The sequence below is a fragment of the Pecten maximus genome, chromosome 8, assembly GCF_902652985.1.
Source record: "Pecten maximus chromosome 8, xPecMax1.1, whole genome shotgun sequence".
NCBI lineage: Eukaryota > Metazoa > Mollusca > Bivalvia > Pectinida > Pectinidae > Pecten > Pecten maximus.
Genome location: NC_047022.1, coordinates 29,269,805 through 29,290,183, shown reverse-complemented (window position 1 = coordinate 29,290,183; position 20,379 = coordinate 29,269,805). Strand labels below are relative to the sequence as shown.

At 35.2% G+C, this 20,379-nt stretch overlaps 2 protein-coding genes across 2 annotated transcripts in view; both read right to left on the bottom strand.

Moving 5' to 3' along the window:
- Positions 1 to 1,750: 1,750 nt before the first annotated feature.
- LOC117333373 (polycystin-2-like) lies at positions 1,751 to 17,390 on the bottom strand. Its single transcript, XM_033892639.1, has 10 exons — positions 17,005 to 17,390; positions 12,401 to 12,503; positions 11,017 to 11,246; positions 10,153 to 10,324; positions 9,473 to 9,568; positions 8,101 to 8,673; positions 7,077 to 7,637; positions 6,871 to 6,899; positions 6,586 to 6,666; positions 1,751 to 3,607 (listed from the first exon to the last, which is right to left on the bottom strand). Exons 1-10 carry the CDS (start codon positions 17,278 to 17,280, stop codon positions 3,599 to 3,601), a joined length of 2,130 nt encoding a protein of 709 aa, XP_033748530.1. The 5' UTR covers positions 17,281 to 17,390; the 3' UTR covers positions 1,751 to 3,598.
- Positions 17,264 to 20,379, bottom strand: part of LOC117333372 — a 21,853-nt gene continuing 18,737 nt past the window's right edge. The window contains exons 11-14 of the mRNA XM_033892638.1: positions 19,602 to 19,835; positions 18,503 to 18,673; positions 17,949 to 18,097; positions 17,264 to 17,661 (exon numbers count right to left, since the gene is read on the bottom strand). Of these exons, the coding sequence (XP_033748529.1) occupies positions 17,283 to 17,661; positions 17,949 to 18,097; positions 18,503 to 18,673; positions 19,602 to 19,835 (933 nt within the window). The 3' untranslated portion in view covers positions 17,264 to 17,282. The remainder of the gene's footprint in view (positions 17,662 to 17,948; positions 18,098 to 18,502; positions 18,674 to 19,601; positions 19,836 to 20,379) is intronic.

The following is a 20,379-nucleotide window of genomic DNA, read 5'->3' as shown; positions in this document are numbered from 1 at the left end:
ACTTGTGATTTTTTGGTTATCTTTATAGGAGAATAACGCTGAATTCTAAACACGAATAAAGGCAGGCATTTCAATCAATTAAAATGCTCCTATATCATACTATTAAGACATATGATGGTAGCATAGTAAGAAGGACGTTTTTAAGACAAATTTTTGAAATTATTGACCTGGTGAATTTTGGGCTTTTTTAGAACTGTGCATCTTTTACCCAAAATTCAGCGATTGAAAATATTTCGTAAAACAAACTTATCGCCATGTCCAGGATCTTAATAGTGACTAATAAGGGCAGGTTGTATGTCTAAAATGCCTCCTTCAATGCCACATGTGTGTGATATAATTAACAAACGCCATTTGCATTTCAAGATCAAAATAGAATCTGTGTTTATACATATTATAAAATCAAATTTGGTCAAACAAATTCTGCTATTGCATGCTTTAGAAAAATGTCAGCAAAACCGCATGATTATTTTGTGCAATATATATAATATAAATGATCTAACTGTGTTCATTTGAAAAATACATTTTTGCATGTTTTGTTGAAATTTAAAAACAGCTTGGCAAATTACATATCAACAGTATGGCCCATAGTTAGCCATGATGCATGGTAAACATTGATCAAGTTACTTGTATTAAATTGAACCATAGTTGGGAATTATACGTTTGTATAAGGTATCTTCGATTTTACTGTATTTGTTATTCAGATGCCCCTTCAAAATGTCATATTACTATAGCTACATGCTTGTAAGAAAGAGGTAAACAAATAGAGGATATATAACAGTGTCTTCAGTAATACAAAACATATTTCACGAGTGTGGCTAATATAAGCCACATGAGTGAAATACATTTAATATTAAATTTTGTACTGAAGATACTGTTAGATATTCTGTTTATTAAATTCTATAGCAAAACATAGATAAGCTTTAATTTTCCTCATAGTCGTTTGTAAGTCTAGTGCTTTAATTGTTCAAATGATAAAAAGTGATTTTTTCACAAGTGAAAAATATCACTTTTTCACTGGTAAAAAATGTAATATAGCTATACAGCCGATTTTTGTACCTCAATAACGCTATTTAAAAGTGGTCCCCTGAAGATTCAAGAGTTTCTTTCCCTGTCTTCTATTTAGAGGTCAATGAAGAGATAATCATGTAATCTGCGATCTCATTTGTTGCGGACGGCAAAGCGAACCAATCAGATCGCGGGATACATGACATGAAATATCGCCGAGGAAGCCTTCCTTAATATGTAAATATCTGATACATAAAAAAAACCCAAGATGGCTGACAGACGACCAGTTTGAATTTTAACAGTTAATTGTGTTACGACTATTTCTCAGAAAGTAAGATATGGTATTTACACTACTGGATACTGCTGATATGCCTATGTTTCAGCAGTAACAAATTCGACGGCCCTGTGGGTGCTAAGATTATTTCATCTATGTAATCCAGCTGTCCTTTCGGAATCTCCAGTATTTCAATAAAGAACAATTTAAAAAGGAGACCTGTTAACATCAGGCGTAGATCTACCTTCTTTTTTATCAGCAACAACACAGTAAGTTGTTCGTCAGAACCTTTAGTAGATATCTAAGGCATATATCTGTAATTGCTCTTTATGTGAGTTACGTAGAATGTTACCATAACAGTTCATAGTTTATATCTATTTGAAAATATCTACATATTAATGTAAACATATATATGATTTGAATTAATTATATTCATTTAACCTCAATTTTCGGTATTACATTTGTTGATTCAGAATAATTAAAGTAGTATAATCAAGCAAGTAAGTAAAACAACATCCTTTCAGATAGGAGATATTTGATATTTGCCCCCAAGATTGTCTAAGTTATTTGATTTTCGTTAATTCCCAATTTTTACAGTAACTCGTTGCATAGGAAATAAGTACTAATGACTTCGGCAGTCAAGGAAACATTTAAGGAAAATAATCAAATAATTTCTTGAGAACAAAAATTGAGCGTTGATACGTTGGAACCCATCTTTACATTATTAAAAAAAGAAAAGAAAAAAAACAAGAAAACACAGCATAGGTACCTTCTGTTTTATTAAAACACCTTAAGATGAAAAAACACCACATGCTTTGTTTTCGTAAAACACTTGGAGATGTAAAAAAACACACGCTTTCTGTTTCATTAAATCACTTTGAGATGTAATGAAACAATACTTACAATTACTTACTACGTGCGTCTAGTGTTTATTTTGGTATCACATACAGTAGACATAGGAACCACTGAGGCTATGTCAGTTAGAGTTATGTGCCCTTGGTTGATACCATTGGCATGTTGTCATCAAAGCAGAACAAGCTCGATATCATGTTTCCCTTTAGCTGGTATAAAATGTTAATTTAAGGCAAGTACTACTCTACCTTTACTTGAAGTAAATTAGTCAGCAAACGTACCCAGTTAAAAGTTTTTCCCAGTGTAGCTAATGTAAACTGCTTATGTTCAAGATATACAAATTAATAAAATACAATATCATTAATTGGGTAGTATTAACATCAATCATCATTAGAACAAGTGACAGATGCTTACAAAGGGCCTCTTTCAATTGATGATCCACATTTATTGAAACAAAATAAAATTTCAATTATTATTTTCTTTTTCTCATCTAATTAATCTACACCATCTATATAATTTATTGTTTATATGAATTGCACATAGCTATTTACAATGATGAAGATCTAAGTATCGCTGAAGGTATGCTTTGAGTTAAAATTGGAAGAGATATCAAGCAAGCTTCATGTACATGAAGCTGTTAATTACAATGAATTGCTATCAAAATATTGAATATATGATATATATAATAGAAATATGTTTAGATTATATTGTATTCAGAGGAAACAAAGTTCTTTGTTCCAAACTTCCCTCTGAATGACCTAATTGTATTTTTGTTAAATGCTGATATTAAGAAAATTTCTATGTGTACACATTTAACCGTGTCAAATAAATGTTCAACTCTAAGCACTCTGTGTTTGTGAACTAACAACTCATTCAAAGAAGTATGTTTGTAAACCCCTAGTGTGTACGGACGCAATCAATAAAAACCGTGGGCTAATATTATTGTGATGACATCGTCCCCACTTGTCTTATTGTACATAGTTTGAAACTAGTACATTGGCTTTATCGATAATGTTTATGTTTAAACATCTAATAATTGTAAGTAAACCATAATATATTTATTTTTATTAAAATTCTTATAATGAATAGAAAGTCAATTTTATTATCAATAATTGTTAATAAAACAGTGCTTAATGACGTGGATTGACATGTTTACAATGGCTATGCCAAAATAGAAACAAATCATTAAAAAAGAAACAACAGCTGATTGATTCTGAATAATACTAGTGCTTCATTTAATGCAAAAACAGGTTGCTCTAAGATTGACATGAATGCGTTTTTGCATAACAATGTTGATTGATGCACTCATATAGTAATAAATACACATGCTATGCACGTTCAAATCATTATCAGCATCAGTATAGAAGAATTGTCGTCAGGAAACACCAGAATATGAATGATTCGTTTCAAATCGCATTCGGATCAATACTGGTCAACCTCAGCCAAAGTCGATTCCTCCTGCTGTTTTTATCTTTTCTGTAAGATAACAAAGAAGCCATATGTTAATACAATCCAATGATTGTCATATCATGAAATCACAGACGTTTTGCGGGAATCAGTAACATAATTCATGACGTCAACTCTTTGTGACGTTACTCCACGTCATCTTGACGGCCCCATTTTGAAAGGACTGATCAACGCAATTAAAGAGTTTTTGTGCATGAATAGCTAAGTCAAGTGAGTATTTTGTCAAAACCTAGTCTGAATGTATCAGAAATACAGCAAAATAACCAAAATATCGGCAAGTTTCAATGTGGTGAATATATAGGTTCGCTATGATTTGTCAAAAACGAAAAACTGATATTTTCATTTCAAAACTTATATTTTCATTGCAAAATCTTATATTTTCACTGCACTAGACAGGAATTTCGATGTTTTTAATGGTAGTTGTATGCCTAGTGCTGTGCTTCCGTTGTCAGTAACCAAAATCTCATTTCGGAAACGTGACATTACTTGGATCTTAATTAGATTGACACTACATAAGCCGTCGATAAAGCATTGTATACGTAGCCATCTTGAATATTTAGTCATAGTATCCTCATACATTTGAAAAGATATCGAAGTTACTCCATCTTTTCAAAATGCTTACCTCATTCTGGAAACTTTGGTTACAGTTTAGTTTTCAAATTGGCAATCTAGTGTTGATTAGCCACAAGATAATATTAATTGTTATGAAAGAAATGCACTACAAAAATAGAAAAAATTGGATAACCTGAATTGAGGATATGCTTAAAATGTTTCAAGTCTCTATTAAAACAGTCATATTATGGTGTTAATTTCACAATAATATACTGAAACGAAAAAGAAACGCAACATGGAAAATTGTGATTAATTTTGTATTAAATATACATATCTGTATAAAAATCGCGGAAATAAACATGCACCCTGCCTAACACCCATACCAATCTTCAAAATCACCCAAGTGTGACTAGAGACCTATGCACTTCCGGCGCGGTAAAAACATCAAAAACCGTGCCTGTACAAACATATGCGTTCTTTTTTCATTCAAACCAGTATCAATTCATCACTAACATTGAGCCACATCATCGCCAATACTTTTGCAAACAATAATTCCTTTTACAATTATGCCACGGTTATCAAAGGTTGATAGAGGACGTGCTATAGCGATGCTTCTGGCAGGGAACACGCAACTTCACGTCGCTCGACAATTCAGAGTTCACAAATCGACTATTAGTCGATTAGTTTCACGTCTTAACGCAACAGGAAGAGTCGATGACCAGCCGAGATCAGGACGTCCACGCGTAACGTCGCGACGTCAAGACCGGGTTCTTAGGTTGGCACACCTGCGTAACAGGAGATTAACGGCCGCTGAAACGGCAAGGAATACGATTGGTAATCATAACCGTCGAATTCATCCCCAAACAGTGATCAACAGACTGCGTGAGGCTAATTTGCGTGCAAGGCGACAGTACGTTGGTTTACCACTAACACCGCAACGTCGAGCACGTCGTATGCAATGGGCAACGGCACATATGCCCAGACGTTTTCCTATGAGACGTTGGAGGTCTATGCTCTTCACCGATGAATCTCGATTCACGTTATTTCGAGCAGATGGCCGTCAACGTGTGTACCGGCGTCGAGGCGAACGTTTTGCTGACGCCTGTGTTTTGGAACACGACCGATTTGGGGGTGGATCAGTTATGGTTTGGGCGGGAATCTCCCATGGTTTGAAGACGCCTTTGGTGATAGTCAATGGGAATTTAACGGCCGTACGCTATCGGGATGAGATCCTTAGGCCCCATGTTGTGCCGTTTGTTAGGCAGCATCATCTAACCTTTCAGCAAGATAACGCGAGACCACACGTTGCAAGAGTCTGTAGAGACTTTCTTGCGACACAGAACATTGTTCCTATAGATTGGCCTCCATATAGCCCCGACCTGTCCCCAATCGAGCATTTGTGGGATGAATTAGACAGAAGAATTCGAAATCGCCGTAACCCCCCAAATACCCTCCCTCAGTTAGCAAATGCACTCGTCCAAGAATGGAATAACATTCCAATACGGAAAGTCAATGCCCTGATGAACTCAATGCAACAAAGAATTAGAGATGTGATAACTGTTCGAGGAGGACACACACGATATTAGGGCACGGTTTCAAAACTGCTGCCATTTCAACTTGGATTCACGTAGGGTACTACCAATCATGACCTTCTAGCAAAGTGACCTGTTCTTAAAAATCTCTAAACATTTAAAGGATGTTACATCAATATTCAATATTAACTATTACATATGAAATTTAAACATAATGCTCACAAGTATTATTTTATTAAACCTACAATTTGAAGTTGCGTTTCTTTTTCGTTTCAGTATATAATATATCATATATACTTATTTAGATATCAAATACTTCATCACTTATGTTGTGTTTATATATCATTATGCCACTTTTTTGTTTAAAAGGTACAGAACATCAATTCAATGGACTCTTGCAGTTGCCCATGTGCATAAGGACTGTACAAGACTGTACCACGGATAATATGTTTGGCAGTCGCTGATTGACCAGTTAATTATGAAGTTCCGAGATAGATATAAAACAGATAATGTTGACATTTTGGTTATTCTGATTAAGTTTTTGATTAATATGATAGATCGGATAAATAATAGGTAAATAATTCAGAATTTGTAGAATTTTTACTGGAAAATGCATCCTAATTAAAAATGGCTGCCTTGGCAAAAGCTTGCGTTGAATGACCCCACTTTTTTAATTCAGTGTTATATGTGACCCTAAACTCTTGTTTTAAATCTTAATCCCGTGTTGATTTCAAGGTTTCTGATGATATAACCCCAGAACGTTAACACTGAAACTAGAGTGATAAACTAATTGCACTCGGTGGATTTGTTTTGCCGATTCTGAAGGTAAAACCAGTGAATTGCTGGAATCATTAAGAACATTCTATAAATTTGTTAATGAAACGTAGATTTGTTTCAACTTACATTCATTAGATCAAGAATTCTTTTCTCGTCATTCAATTCTTCTCTCGATTTTGAGAATAGTATGTTGGATAGGCTGTCGATCTGCAGAGAAAAAAAAACAAAATTGAGGTATGGAATAATTATTGACGCGTTAATTTTTTTCATGACAATCTTGACAAAATGATTTTAAATACTATCGCTTTCGAATAAATGTACCGGCACTGTGTTAAAAAGTTTTCATTGATATTTTGTAATTGTCATATCTTAACCTCAATTAAAATAATTGCTAAGAATGGAAAATATTACCTGGCTCTGTAAATCTGGACAGTCTTGAGCTGTAATATAAAGAATATGCTAAAAGGATTTTGTTAACAAATTTAACATTTCAAGCAGAAAGATCTGTAATATTTCATTATAAAATGATCATCATATACAAAATTAAAATTTACTATACATACATGTATTAAACCTTAGTGATATACAAATTCACTAGCAAACATATTGCCATATACCTTTAGGTGTGTTATTAGGGTTTTTGTTACTGTTGCAATTGAATGCCTGGTTCATCTTGCCCCAGAAATGTTTGTTTAGCTCGTAATCAAATGGTGTCACCGCACCACCACTCCTACCGTCTTTCACAGCAGTAAAGGCATCGTTAAGGATAGATATGAACATATTCAGCAGAATCAGAGTCATTGTGAATATGAAAATCGTAAAAACGATCTCCGTCTCAAATTCGTCAGTACTGCCCATGAGTTCTCGTAAGGTCACCATGGCAAGTAAGGTCCTAAACAGGGTGAGATAGGACTTAGCCATAGTCATAAATGAGAAGGACGTCGCACCAATAAACAAATGGACGATACATGCGAAGGCAGTCATAGCAACTCCAAGGATAACGCTGAAGCTAAGCAGATCCATTTTCGACACCAAAATCGACGTCTTCATCATATACAGGTAGTAGTTGAAGGTCAGTGGCTTCAGAAGCATCAGTATTGCAACAAACAGGACGACACTGATGCACAGTTTATAAATGTTGTCGTAAAAGACGACAATCTCGAAAGACAGAAATTTTTCTGAAAGAGACAAGAATACATCGTAAATTCAACAGTCACCACAATGATGAATTTGCTGTCAAAATATATTTGATATTGAAAATAATGAAATGTATACCAATTAACAAAGTATACCAATTAACAAGTATACCATTTAAGGTATGGATGCTACACTAAGGGATAATAATACATTTTTAAATAAACTAGGAAGACAATGTTTCGGGATTTTACAATACGAGGTTAAGCTTTCAAACAAAAGCGCACTAATTTGAATGACCAGCTAAACACAATTATTATGGGGTATCTTACAAGAAAAAAATAACAGAAAATCAGCACATTACAACACTACATATGATGTATACGTTTAAAATATTGCAGAAAGCGCGAAATATGAGTATCGCGTTTACATAACAAAAAGTGCTGAAAAGATTCATGCTTTGTTTCATTAACTTATTTGTGTGACACAACTTTCTTAACTACTAACCCGCTGAATTGAATATCTCCTCCACAATATAAATTGTTCGATCAATCCTGATAATATACAAAACAATGGCCGCCACAGCAAATCCATTACTCAAACATTTCCCCAGAAATGTTATTGATGTGAAACACTGCATTTTGAGATTCCAGACATCGTATATCATTAGGACGACACTAATAAACGTGATCAGGATAAACAATCCCTGCGCCGCCAGAACTAGGTAGTCCCAGACATTTACATACGGGTACAATCGGGCTGACTGTGCCTTAGGGGTGAGGTAGATACCACCACTACTGGGGAACTCAAACACCATACTGATCAAACTAAAAAGTCGGGAATTAGGATTAAACACCATGTTTTCCACAACGACAAATCGAGTATATTCATCAATCCACTTGCTGTTCGCCAACTTATTTATCTCGAGAGTGACTTCTGCCTTGAATGGGTTTATGTCTTTAACATATCCACCACCACTGTACGTCCCAAAGGTCCCACCATAAGGGAGAGCGGAAGTCGCATTCCCGGAAACATATGTAAATCCACTTCCGTCACACGAGCCCTGATACAAAGTCCATTCTAAATGGAAAGAGAAATAATTATCAGACAAATAAGATTTCTGTCTTGGCATCATACATAACATAAACGGGGAAAAGAGTAGCTTGTTGGTACAGTGTAACGATCACCAAAAAGATGAATAAAACAAACGCACATGCAAATGTACTATACGGTATCCCAGCCTCGTATATCGCAATGTACATTTACTCTTTCGTATTGAAACATTTAATTTATTATCGGTTGTAAGGGAATCATTTATCTTTAGATCAATGCGTATAGTTTCGTAATACTATGCCCAATGTCCGCAGAACAATCACATAAGACCATATTGCGAACAACAACACTACACAAATACTTTCCCTTTACCGAAATCGGTGATGTGAAGACTAGCGGACCAGGTGCCCTGGGTTTGATTCCGGGAGGATCGGCAAATAATGACCTGACGCTTTTACTACACTTTATACTGTGTGGTGTAGAGACTATGAAATATTGCTATACACAACACCTTAGCTCAGCTCTGTGAAAATAAATAAGGGGTCGAGATCATGGAAAAGGATTTTGTTACCGTGATAAAAAAAAAAAAACTATGGTTTCCTACCAGCAGCGGGAGTGTGGATTCGTCTTTAGATAAGCAGTTCGAGTATAGGTTTCGATTTAACTTGTGTTAATGTAGTATTTGTTATTACTTTAATCATTAAAGAGATGCGTTCGAACTTATTTGAAAATATGGATATGGGATATTAATTAACAACACGACATGTAAATGTATATTTATAGCCCACTCTATATCAGGGTAAAGTGACGAAATAATTGCATTTACCTGGACAATACGCTGCCTTGTCTGCGTATTCTTCCTTATATTCATGTCTGCACACATTCATTGCTTTCCGCATCACATCCGGTATGTAACATGTACCTGACGTAGCAAAATAGTATGGATAAAGGATGATATCTTATTACTATTACTATTAGTAGTTAAACAAGACCCCATTTCTGATCATTTGGGGAAAATCCGTACTACAACAGAGGTTCTTACATAAAGTAAATCAAGCTCTTTTGTCAGGTTACCAAAAGGTGTCGTTTTTTATCCTTTCTGTTTATACTTTAATATTATCATCATTACGCTGATGTTTCGACCAAACCTAAATGTTTAATAATGATAATTCACCTCTGTCTTCATTCAATCGATTGAGAGTTCTGTTCTGTGAACATTCCAACCCCTTTTTATCTATCATCTTGTACATCATGGCCCATAATAGCCCGTCATAGCCTATCGTAGCCCATCATAGCCCGTCATAGCCCGTCATAGCCAAGCATAGCCCATCATAGCCCATCATAGCCCGTCATAGCCCATCATAGCCCATCTTAGCCCGTCATAGCCCGTCCAACCCATACCAATACGACTGATGCCGTCAGCAGTTCCAGCACAATAATCACACTAGTTTTTAATTAACATTTTAAGCAGAACCAAAAATAAAAATAAATAAATCATTTACTGACCCGTGACCCGTATTTGACGCAGTCGCACTGGACCCATGCGATAGCTCGTCGAATCGCTCATGTACTTCCTCTCCGGTGGTAATTTGGGGTCACCGTTGTACCACTTTTTAGGAAACACGTTGTCAGCATACCTTGTATTCAACCAAGCCCATATATCGGCAGTTTCGTTTATCTATTCATATGATAATGTTAAATATGTTTTAGAATTAATCACTTTTGTGGCAAATGAAGTATTGAGTAACGTTCCCTAAAGCCACACCGTTAATTTCGTGACAACATGCAACGTCAGTATGGTGAACATTTTATGTACCATTTAAAGCTTATACTTGTATATTAACTACAAATATAGGCAAGATGCACCGGAGCATTGACATTGTGAAAAGAACATATATTACCGTGGATGTGACCTAATATGAAAAAATGACAAATACGGACCTTTTGCGATTACAACGCCAAAGTCTCCATTCAAAGACTGATATTGACTTACCTGTAGCAGCTACAATGTATAAATGTATCAGGAGCCTAGCATGAAATATGAGCAAGTATGATCGGCAAATTCTTACCGAAAAAAATGCGTAACCCTCATCTTAGAGCCAGACAAATCGTAAACTTACCATGTAATCAACATAATATATCATAAGCATACGTATCACGAAATATAACGAAATGAATAAATATATTATTGCCAATGTAATGGATGCTTCGGTATATCAATCACACAGCAATAATCACATTTGGAAAATTGATATGTACAGTATAACCATATAAAATAAGAAGTGGAAAATACATTTGAATTACTTAACACTATCAGTTATGTTTATGCTAGTTAAATAAATACCATCAGGTAAAGAGTCTTTGTCGTACCTTCTTGAGAGGTTTCAGTAAATTGACCAATTCCGCGTTCTGTTGGCTAGCTTCTTCTACCACGTTGTGTGAGCATATCAAGACGAGTATGCCTATGTATAAAAGGTTTCCGAGGAATCCACGGAAGTGCATAAACAGACGTCGGTCAAGCAGCCTCAGCTTTTTTAACCTCGCCTTGTTCGCCGAGTCTTCATTGTCCCCTGGCCATTGACTATACTTTGCAGAAGCTCCTGTGCGGATGATACAGACACCCGTCTGAGTGGCATGTTTAGGTATGGATATAAGCCAGGACAGTGCACTAAATCTGACACTTTTAAGTATTTGTTTTAGAACTACAAATTATATTGAACATAATTGCGAGAAACTGGAACAATTTTATTTAACATGCCTACATGAATACGCTGTTAATAAAGCCTTAAAATGGAAGGGAAAGAAAACGTGGAATTACAGGGAGACAATACAAATAAACTTTCATTGTTAAGAATAAACAAGATAGTCAAGGGCCTTAACATTTATCTGACTTTCATTGAAAATTACGGTTCGTTCAAATTACTAAATAAAGTTAAGATATAACACAAAATCAATCCAGGAATGGACTTGTTTTTTTATCGTCTTCCTATTTCACAAGGTAGTCCATTACAACATATCCAAAATCGCAGTTAAGGTGACTATGCTTTGTGTGGACTACCTGTAATACGTGTAATGTATGTGCTGAGAGGCAGTTCTATATTTAGCTAAAGCAGTATTACCGTATTTGTCAATAGCTATTCGGGGCCAGGCTCACTCATGCATGAGTGTACGTGTTGCATGTAATTCCGTCAGTATGTATACGCTTTGTAACAAAGCATGGCCACTTGAACTACTAATTTAGATACGATACCACCATACTTTATTGGAAAATTTTGTGAAATAGGAAGACGATTTTGCTTTTTCCTAAAAGTTCATTCCTGGATGGTTATAGATGCCCATATTGTCATGAAGTTAATGACTTTAAAGAGATATCTCTCACTGTTGGATTTTGCGACTTTCATATTCAGACATGATCAGAGTTTACTCTTTTACGACTGCCGAGAAATGGCCCTAATACAGGCTCAACTCATTTCAGTATTCCGAACTTGTATAATTATTATTCAAATCAGTGTTTAAAACTGACAGACACACTGCATGGTCTTTATTTATTTATGTTTTGCTTTTGTTTTGAAATAGAACGCAATCAAACAGACATAGGGAATGTACAAATCTAAATTATGTTTTAAAATGTTATTAATAGCGTGAACATCTTACTGACGGAATGCCTTCCTCAAATATGAGGAGACGAGGTAAAGTATGGAGCGGCGACGGATGATGTCCGTCCTCAAATGCATAGTTGTAATATCATACTTACCAATACTAATACTATTGTCGATTTGGAATGGTGCCATCTCACTGATAGAACTTTTCGCTATCCCCTTAAATATGCAGGCCAGTACCATGGACATAAGGATCGTCTACGATCAAATAGACATTGAATAGTATTATGAAACATTTTTACAAGTTTGTACAATTGTAAGTGTGTATGTCATAGAGGTTCACCCAACAAAGGCCGGTTGTTTATCATTTTGATCTACATCTCCTTAGTTGATTTTCAATATTAGATATATATATATACTTTATTTTCTGAGGGTGACATATTTAGAATGTGCTAATCTTCCATATGACCCTCTATAACAACATACAAAACATAATATACATTTATCAACAGATAACATGATATCTTGAAATATATACAATATAATTGGGAAAAGTTATAGTAATGAACATGCAGGTACTTATAGAATAATCGTATACAGTTACACATTTATGACTTTAAGCTTGAGAGAAAATGATTGCGTATTTTTTGTTTGAAAGTTGTAAGAGATTTAATATTTGTAAGATCTAGTGGAAGATTATTCCATGACAATACTCCAGAGTAGTTAAATGATTTTCACATTGTTTCTAATTGCAGTTTGGGTAAAATAAGTTTGTTATCTGTACTTGACCTCAAGTTATAAAAGTACGAATTTTGACAAGTTTTAATTAATGAGCGTATATAGTCAGGTGTCATACTATGCAAGGCTTTATAGACTAATATAGTTGTATGATATTTTATTCTTTGTTCAAATGGTAAGACTTTGGCTTCTATAAAAAGGGATAGACTTTCTGTTAACATGGGTTTATCTAGCATTATTTTAAGAGCTTTCTTTTGCAGTTTTGTTATTTGATGAATTTGTTGTTTTGTAAGACATTTTCCCTATACTATGGCTGCATAATCTAAAATTGGTAATATGTATGAATCATAGTATATTTTTCTGGCATCTTTAGGTAAATATTTTTTTCATTTTTCGGAGTAAAGCAATTGATATTGATAATTTGGATGACACTTTTTTTGCTTGCTCTGTCCAACTTAATGTTTTATCTGTGTAAATACCAAGAACTTTTTGACAGTTTGAAGGAGTAATAGCCATATTGTGTATTTCTATTTGCATGTCTTTTCCTGCTAATTTTCTTTTACTCCCAATAAGCATACTGTTTGTTTTTTTGTATATTAATGTTCATATCATTGCATTCACACCACTTTAAAATGTTTCCTAGATCTTCTTGTAGATAGTGTTCAATACTAGATATTGTTTTTCCTTTTACATATATGGTAGTGTCATCAGCATACATGTCTATATTACATTTTTGTACATACAGTGGTAGGTCATTGATATAAATAATAAACATTAGTGGACCAAGAATAGATCCCTGAGGTACTCCTGTTCTTATCATCTTAGTGGAGGATATAAGGTTATTTGATTTTATGGACTGGAATATGTCAGATAGATAGGACGTGTACCACTGCAGACTAATCTTAGATATATTTAAAAGTTTAACTTTATGGAGAAGTATTTGGTGGTCTACTATGTCAAATGCTTTTTGCAGATCTATGAAAAGGCTTCCTATCATGTCACTATCGTCTACTCCCTTGATCCAGGTATCCAGTAGTAAGTTTATAAGGGCTGTCTGGCAGGAGTGCTGAGATCGAAAACCAGATTGGGAACTGTGCAATATCTGATATTTGGTTAAATATTTGTACAGATGTTTTTTTACATGTTTTTCAAATATTTTTGAAAGAATTGGTAAAATTGAAATTGGTCTGTAATTGTTTGGGTTTTCTTTTTCTTTGCCTTTATGTATTGGGATTGCTCTGACTTCTTTTAACATATCAGGGAAAATATTCTTATTTATACTTTTATTTATGATATATGTTATGTATGGTGATATTAAGTCTTTACAGAGTTTGATAATGTTAGGACCTATTCCAGCATTGTCTATTACTTTTGTATCATCAAGTCTATTTATGTATCCATCAACTTCATCTACTTTGATCAGTGGAATACAGAACATTGGATTGTTACCTACTTTCTCATTAACTTGTTTTTGGAAAAGTATATGATCTTTTTCATTGAAAGGCTTTTTCTTAACAACATCAGAAATATTCACAAAGTGTTTATTCAGATGATTTAGGATATTTTATTTTTCCGTTATGTATTCATCATTTATGACAATTTCTGTTGGAAAATGATTTTTGGTTGTGGATTTAGTCATGTTACTAAGATGATTCCACAAAGTTTTTTTTATTTACAACTGCATTTCTAAATAGTTCACGCTTTGACTGTAATATAAGGGTATTTGTTTTGTTTCTCCATAGTCTATAGTTGACCATATCCTTTTTGTTATGGTAAGTATCTCGAAGGTTCCTTGCATTGGAGATATCAGCATTATACCAGCTTGGCTGTTTTGGTCTTTTTACCCTCCTTGACTTGATTGGTGCGTGCTTGTTTAGTTTGTCTAAAAATTTCGAGGTTAGAAGAGACAAAGCCTCATTTGGATCCTCAATATGGATGATTTCATTAATGTTAGATGATGATAGATCTGTTAAAATATTTTGCTCATTAAAGTTTTTAAAACATCTGTAGGATATTGTAGTATGTGATAAAGTGGCTTGTTTAGACGGTGATGATTTGACAGTGACACATATTGGATAGTGGTCACTTAATGTTATGCATGGCACTCTGACGTCTGTAGTCAGGTCTGGATTACTACAGTATATATGATCTATAAGAGTACTAGTAGTTTCAGTAACTCGATTTGGTTGGCTAACAAGTTGGGTAAGGTTATTAACAGATATGACATTATCCCATTTGATGTTTTGATTATTATTGTTTTTATTCATGAGATCCATGTTAAAATCTCCCATGATTAATACCTCTAGATTTTCAGTTATAGCTTTGTCTGTCATATGATCAAATAAGTCAATCCATGAGACATTGCTGCTAGGAGGCCTATATAAATAGCAAGAATACTTTTACAATGACGGGGATTAATTTGCAGCCAGATACATTCAATCCTCTCTTCTTTCAAATCATTTCTTCTTGTATATGGAATATTTCCTTTATATAAGTAAGTATACCTCCACCAACTCTGTTTGGTCTGTCACGTCTCTCCATATTAAATCCTTCAATGTTCACCAAGGTGTCATTAACAATTTCTGATAGGAAAGTTTCACATAAACCAAGTATATGAACAGGGTTATTCTGTTGTAGAAGAAAAGTAATTTCATCAATTTTGGGCAACAGGTGTACAGCGATTTAACTATTTTGCCGTACATTAGTTATTTGTTTGAAGATTTATTCATGGGTATCGAGGTCCACTGTATATCGAGAATCACGGGGAAGGTGTCAGTTTTGGTTCGCCATGATCAATACAATATCTCATTTCCTCGCGTAGTCTGTTTTCCTATCATCAAATTCTATTTCGCACGACTCAAACCCCAGACTAATCGACCTGTCCATGAGGACACCTCTCTCAGAAAGTTATGCCAAAGTTGACCCTCGGCAAATCAACAAAACGTGTCCACGTTGATCTTTTGAATGACAGATGACAAAAAGATTAAGTGAGAGTAGTAAAAGTAGTCCGTGGTCATAGGCCAGGTGTTAGCCAATCAGAATTGTTGAAGGTCACATATGACCAATCGGAGGCTTTGAAAGCGGTATAACACCACCGCGGTGTAAAATAATACCACACTGTTACGAATTTTACCACTTGTCATATCAGTTATGGAACAAGCGTAGTTATGGGATAAAGTATATTGCCGTGTGTAACAACCACTATAGAATTCAAGACGTATTGGTTAAAACACTCATTACACCTTGATCAGACAAATGACCGGTGCAAAATATGTACACACCTAGTTTATCCAAATACGATAGGTTGCCATTGTTTCATCCAATTTCGTTTACGCATTTGTTACGTTATTTCTGATAATTGTGTTGGTTATTTTGGCTGTTATGACACCATGGCCTCGATAATCTTCTGAGTGCGAAATCAGGTTATACACGCGTCTTTATAACAGAACGGGCGTTAATTAAGCTTTTCATTAAAGAGGTGTACAGACTGAAAGTTCAATGGGATGTTGATTCAGGTAAAAGGGTGCACCCTCCGCAAATTTACGAACTTTTCAATGATGAAATAACAGAAAAGAGTACGATAACATAAAATCACAAACAAACAAAACTAAATGTAATAACGAGAGATACATGTACATGTATTTGAATAACTGGCGAAATAAAAGTTATGATAAAGGTAGACTGGATTATATGTACACCCCTTATTACCACCTCTCTCCGCTAGGCTGCTTCGTTGATACTTGTATAGTTTAAGACAAGCGGAGCACACGAAGGTGATCAATTCTGTGGATAAATCTGTAACATTGTATTTGATCTATTGCAGTTGTTACTGGAACAATTGATACACATTACGACCAAAAAAGCATCGGCACTTAGTAGGCTGCATTATATCTAACTATCGTATTCTTTATGCAAAGTTACAAGAAAATACCTTTTTTGTTGCATTGGTGACATATATTGCTTTCATAACATCTTTAATTGCCATTCAGCCATGATAGGGCGCTACTGAATGTGTACTTACTTTTATTGGTTCAACTAGAGCCACTTCATTGCTGGCACCAAATACTATAGCCACTAACCAATCCGTCGATATATCTTCTCCCCATTGGATGCTGTACAAGGTCGTGAAGAATGACCCAGAAGCTATACACCCTGTCGCAATTCCATATCCAACAAATATAAAGAACCATGGAAGTGAACCAGAAGGTTTGTTCGCATTGAACGTCAAGTCCGTCTTATATTTGTCCATCCCCTTGTTTTGTGACTCTCCGCGGAAACGCCTGTTCCGGAAAATCATGGTTATGATGATAGCTGCGGGAAAGATATAAGCGAGGACATGACTCCAACATATATTTGTTTGTAGTTTAATTCAAAGAATCCTAGCTTTACTCCGTAGGAAGGTTCATCGCTTCCGCTGTTGAACCACATAGCGCTGCCTAACATGGAGAGCGACAATAACGAACTGACACAGTATAATCGCTGTACTCGGGAAAATCTGCTGAACGATGGTCGCCCAAATAGCGACAACCACAGATACTCATCAAAAAAGTTGAATCTGGTGACACTTTCGAAGAGCGTTTTGCCATCATGCAGTTCGTCTTCTGCCGGGTAGAGTGTTCGGTGAAGACAACCATCAGATCTGTCCGAGGCTAGCCATTGGTCACATAGAAATACGTACCTATGTTGAAGGATAAATTAAAATTGAATGTCATTTTGTTATACTATGTATAACACACAACCATCGGAACTCTTAATTTGACTACTGCATACATTGTCCAAAGACAGGCTGCTTTCTATTGCATTTAATTTCACATCACTATTTCTAATTTCTTTGGAAAGTGTTCACAAGCATCATAACTATTTAGCTATGAACCTCCTCCTTAAATTGTCTTAAACATAATGGACATTTATAAGAGGCTTCCATATCACGTCAATCAAAAAATGTACCCACTAAACACTTGTTACCTTCTGCCAGTATATCCGTCGGCGATGAGAATTTTATCAATATGTAGGCTCGCCGACTGGTCGTCATGCCAGATCTTAACGCTCTGCAGTGGTCCCAGGGTTTCGCCTGTCTCCATGGCAAAATTAGAGTACTTCCATCGAAATAAGTTCTGTAATTCAAACGCAGATATAGATTAAATCATGTAAACATTAACAGTGGTTTGAGCAATTCGTGAGCGGTGTGTCCTTTGCTTTATTCACATACATGTGTTTACCACTACTTATCAGTCTATTCCATTATTTGACGTTAAATCTGATTTCAAAGTAAAGGCGCACACCGTATATATAAGAACAATTCCATTCAATTCTTCGTAACATTTAAAGATGTTTCTTCATATTCTAACTTGGTATCGAGTTTAGCTGTCAGATGATGTGTCATACTTATGCACAAGGAACTCTTAAATACACAAGACATAATTACAACATATAAACCTGCTGACAATACTGTACCGTTGTCATGTATATTAAAGTAATGACGTTAGGTATATGAAAGACTCAAAAGAATAATGCACTACCTGTGTTGGTCCAGCCTTCAGGGCTCGTACACCAGTCGTACCACAAGTGCCCTCTATGATAATGTACGGGGTGGACATGAACACAGACGAGGACCATAGTCCAGTGTGTACGGAAATAAAATATATATTGTCCGAATCGTATGGATTGTCGTCCAAGGGTTTATAATGCCACTGTATCGGGAAAACATTATATATAAATTAATGATAGCACCCAAGAGTAATCCTTTATCACGTAGAACTAAAATAACAATGATTCATCAAATTTATCAAAATAGCATCAGCTACTCATGTATAACTTATGAGTTTCAGGAAAAGAAAATCATTAACTATGGCATACAAAGCTAAACCCCGTAATGTTTTACGGTAATAAACACGAATAAACATAAAACTTAAGTTAGTAAGGAACCTGTGTTTCTGATTCAATTTAAATAAGGAGTAAGACGACGCTAATATCTACATATCGAACGATTATTCCAGCGAATTAGAAACTTTAGCAGAAAATGTTAATTAAGAATTTGAAGAAAAATATTCAATCTTTTTTAATTGATGGGAGGTATATTATGATCATGGACGTTAAGAGGGTTGTCGCTTCATTACATGTCACATTGAAATTCGTATAAATATATTGATTTTTATTACTATTCCGATTGCCGATATGTGGTGTCTACCATTACTAACAAGTCCAAGAAGGACTAAACAATCGTATGGTGTCTCTACCATCAATAACAAGTCCAAGAATACCAAACAGCTGTATGGTTCCTTTACAATCACAGACTGGTCCTTGAAGGACGAAACAGCTGCATAGTGTATCTACCGTAACGTATAGGTACTTGAAGGACAAAACAGGTGTATGGTGTCTCTTCCACCCCTGACAGAGATCCTTTAAGGACGAAACATCTGTCTACCATCACTGACTGATCCTTGAAGGACGAACTAGCCTGATGATACAGTCCAATAATTTACTTGATCACTTGCGTGCTGTTACACAAGCCCCGACGTAGCATTCATCGAATCTCATATTATATAACTTGTATCATATATCTACATATATACAAATGCAGTAGGCAATGAGAAATATAGAATAAAATGCGCTCAAGACCTGATTTTCGTCTTTCTTGTCGAACCGCCTGAGGATAACACTGCCGACTATCAGAGCTCCTATGAGGGCGCAGTTAGCTGCCAGTACGTAGGGATTGTCAGCAATTTTTTGGTCGAAGTTAGTGAACACCTCATCAAAGCGTATTAGTTCGGGACTATCCCCAAATAAGTCAAAGCCAAATGATCCAAAAAAGTTACTCTTAAAAACTGCTGCATCTTCCTCCATCGATTTCAGCTGAAATGTAATACTGAACCTTAGTTAATTCAACTTAATGAATGATATATACAGCAGCATAAAATATGTAGTACAAACTGGTGCAATACGGGCATATGATCACACTCAATGGTTGCTCATTTTATGTCATAACGATAGCGAAATCGATAAAAGTGGCTGAGCTTTACGTCCCTTACACTACCTACGGCATACGACATGAAACAAAATTACACAGAATACATTACACGGAGGTAACTATAACACCCTTATCCTTAGAGCATTTGTATAAAGGATCTACATACTATTGTTCTTTCTTTGAGATGGGATATACATATTATTCTTCTATTTTGTTATGTTATGTAGGCTTGTTTTGGTTTTGGTTTGTTTTGTTATCTGTACAATACTGATATAAAATTGTAATTATTTCTTGCTACTTTGATGTGGAACATAATTGACTTCAGAACAAAATATCGGAATGTGATTACTAGGAAATTACCAGTGTATGTATTCGTGGTATCAAAAGCAAGGTGACTATATACACCTTTCGCTACTTTTAAATTCTTTT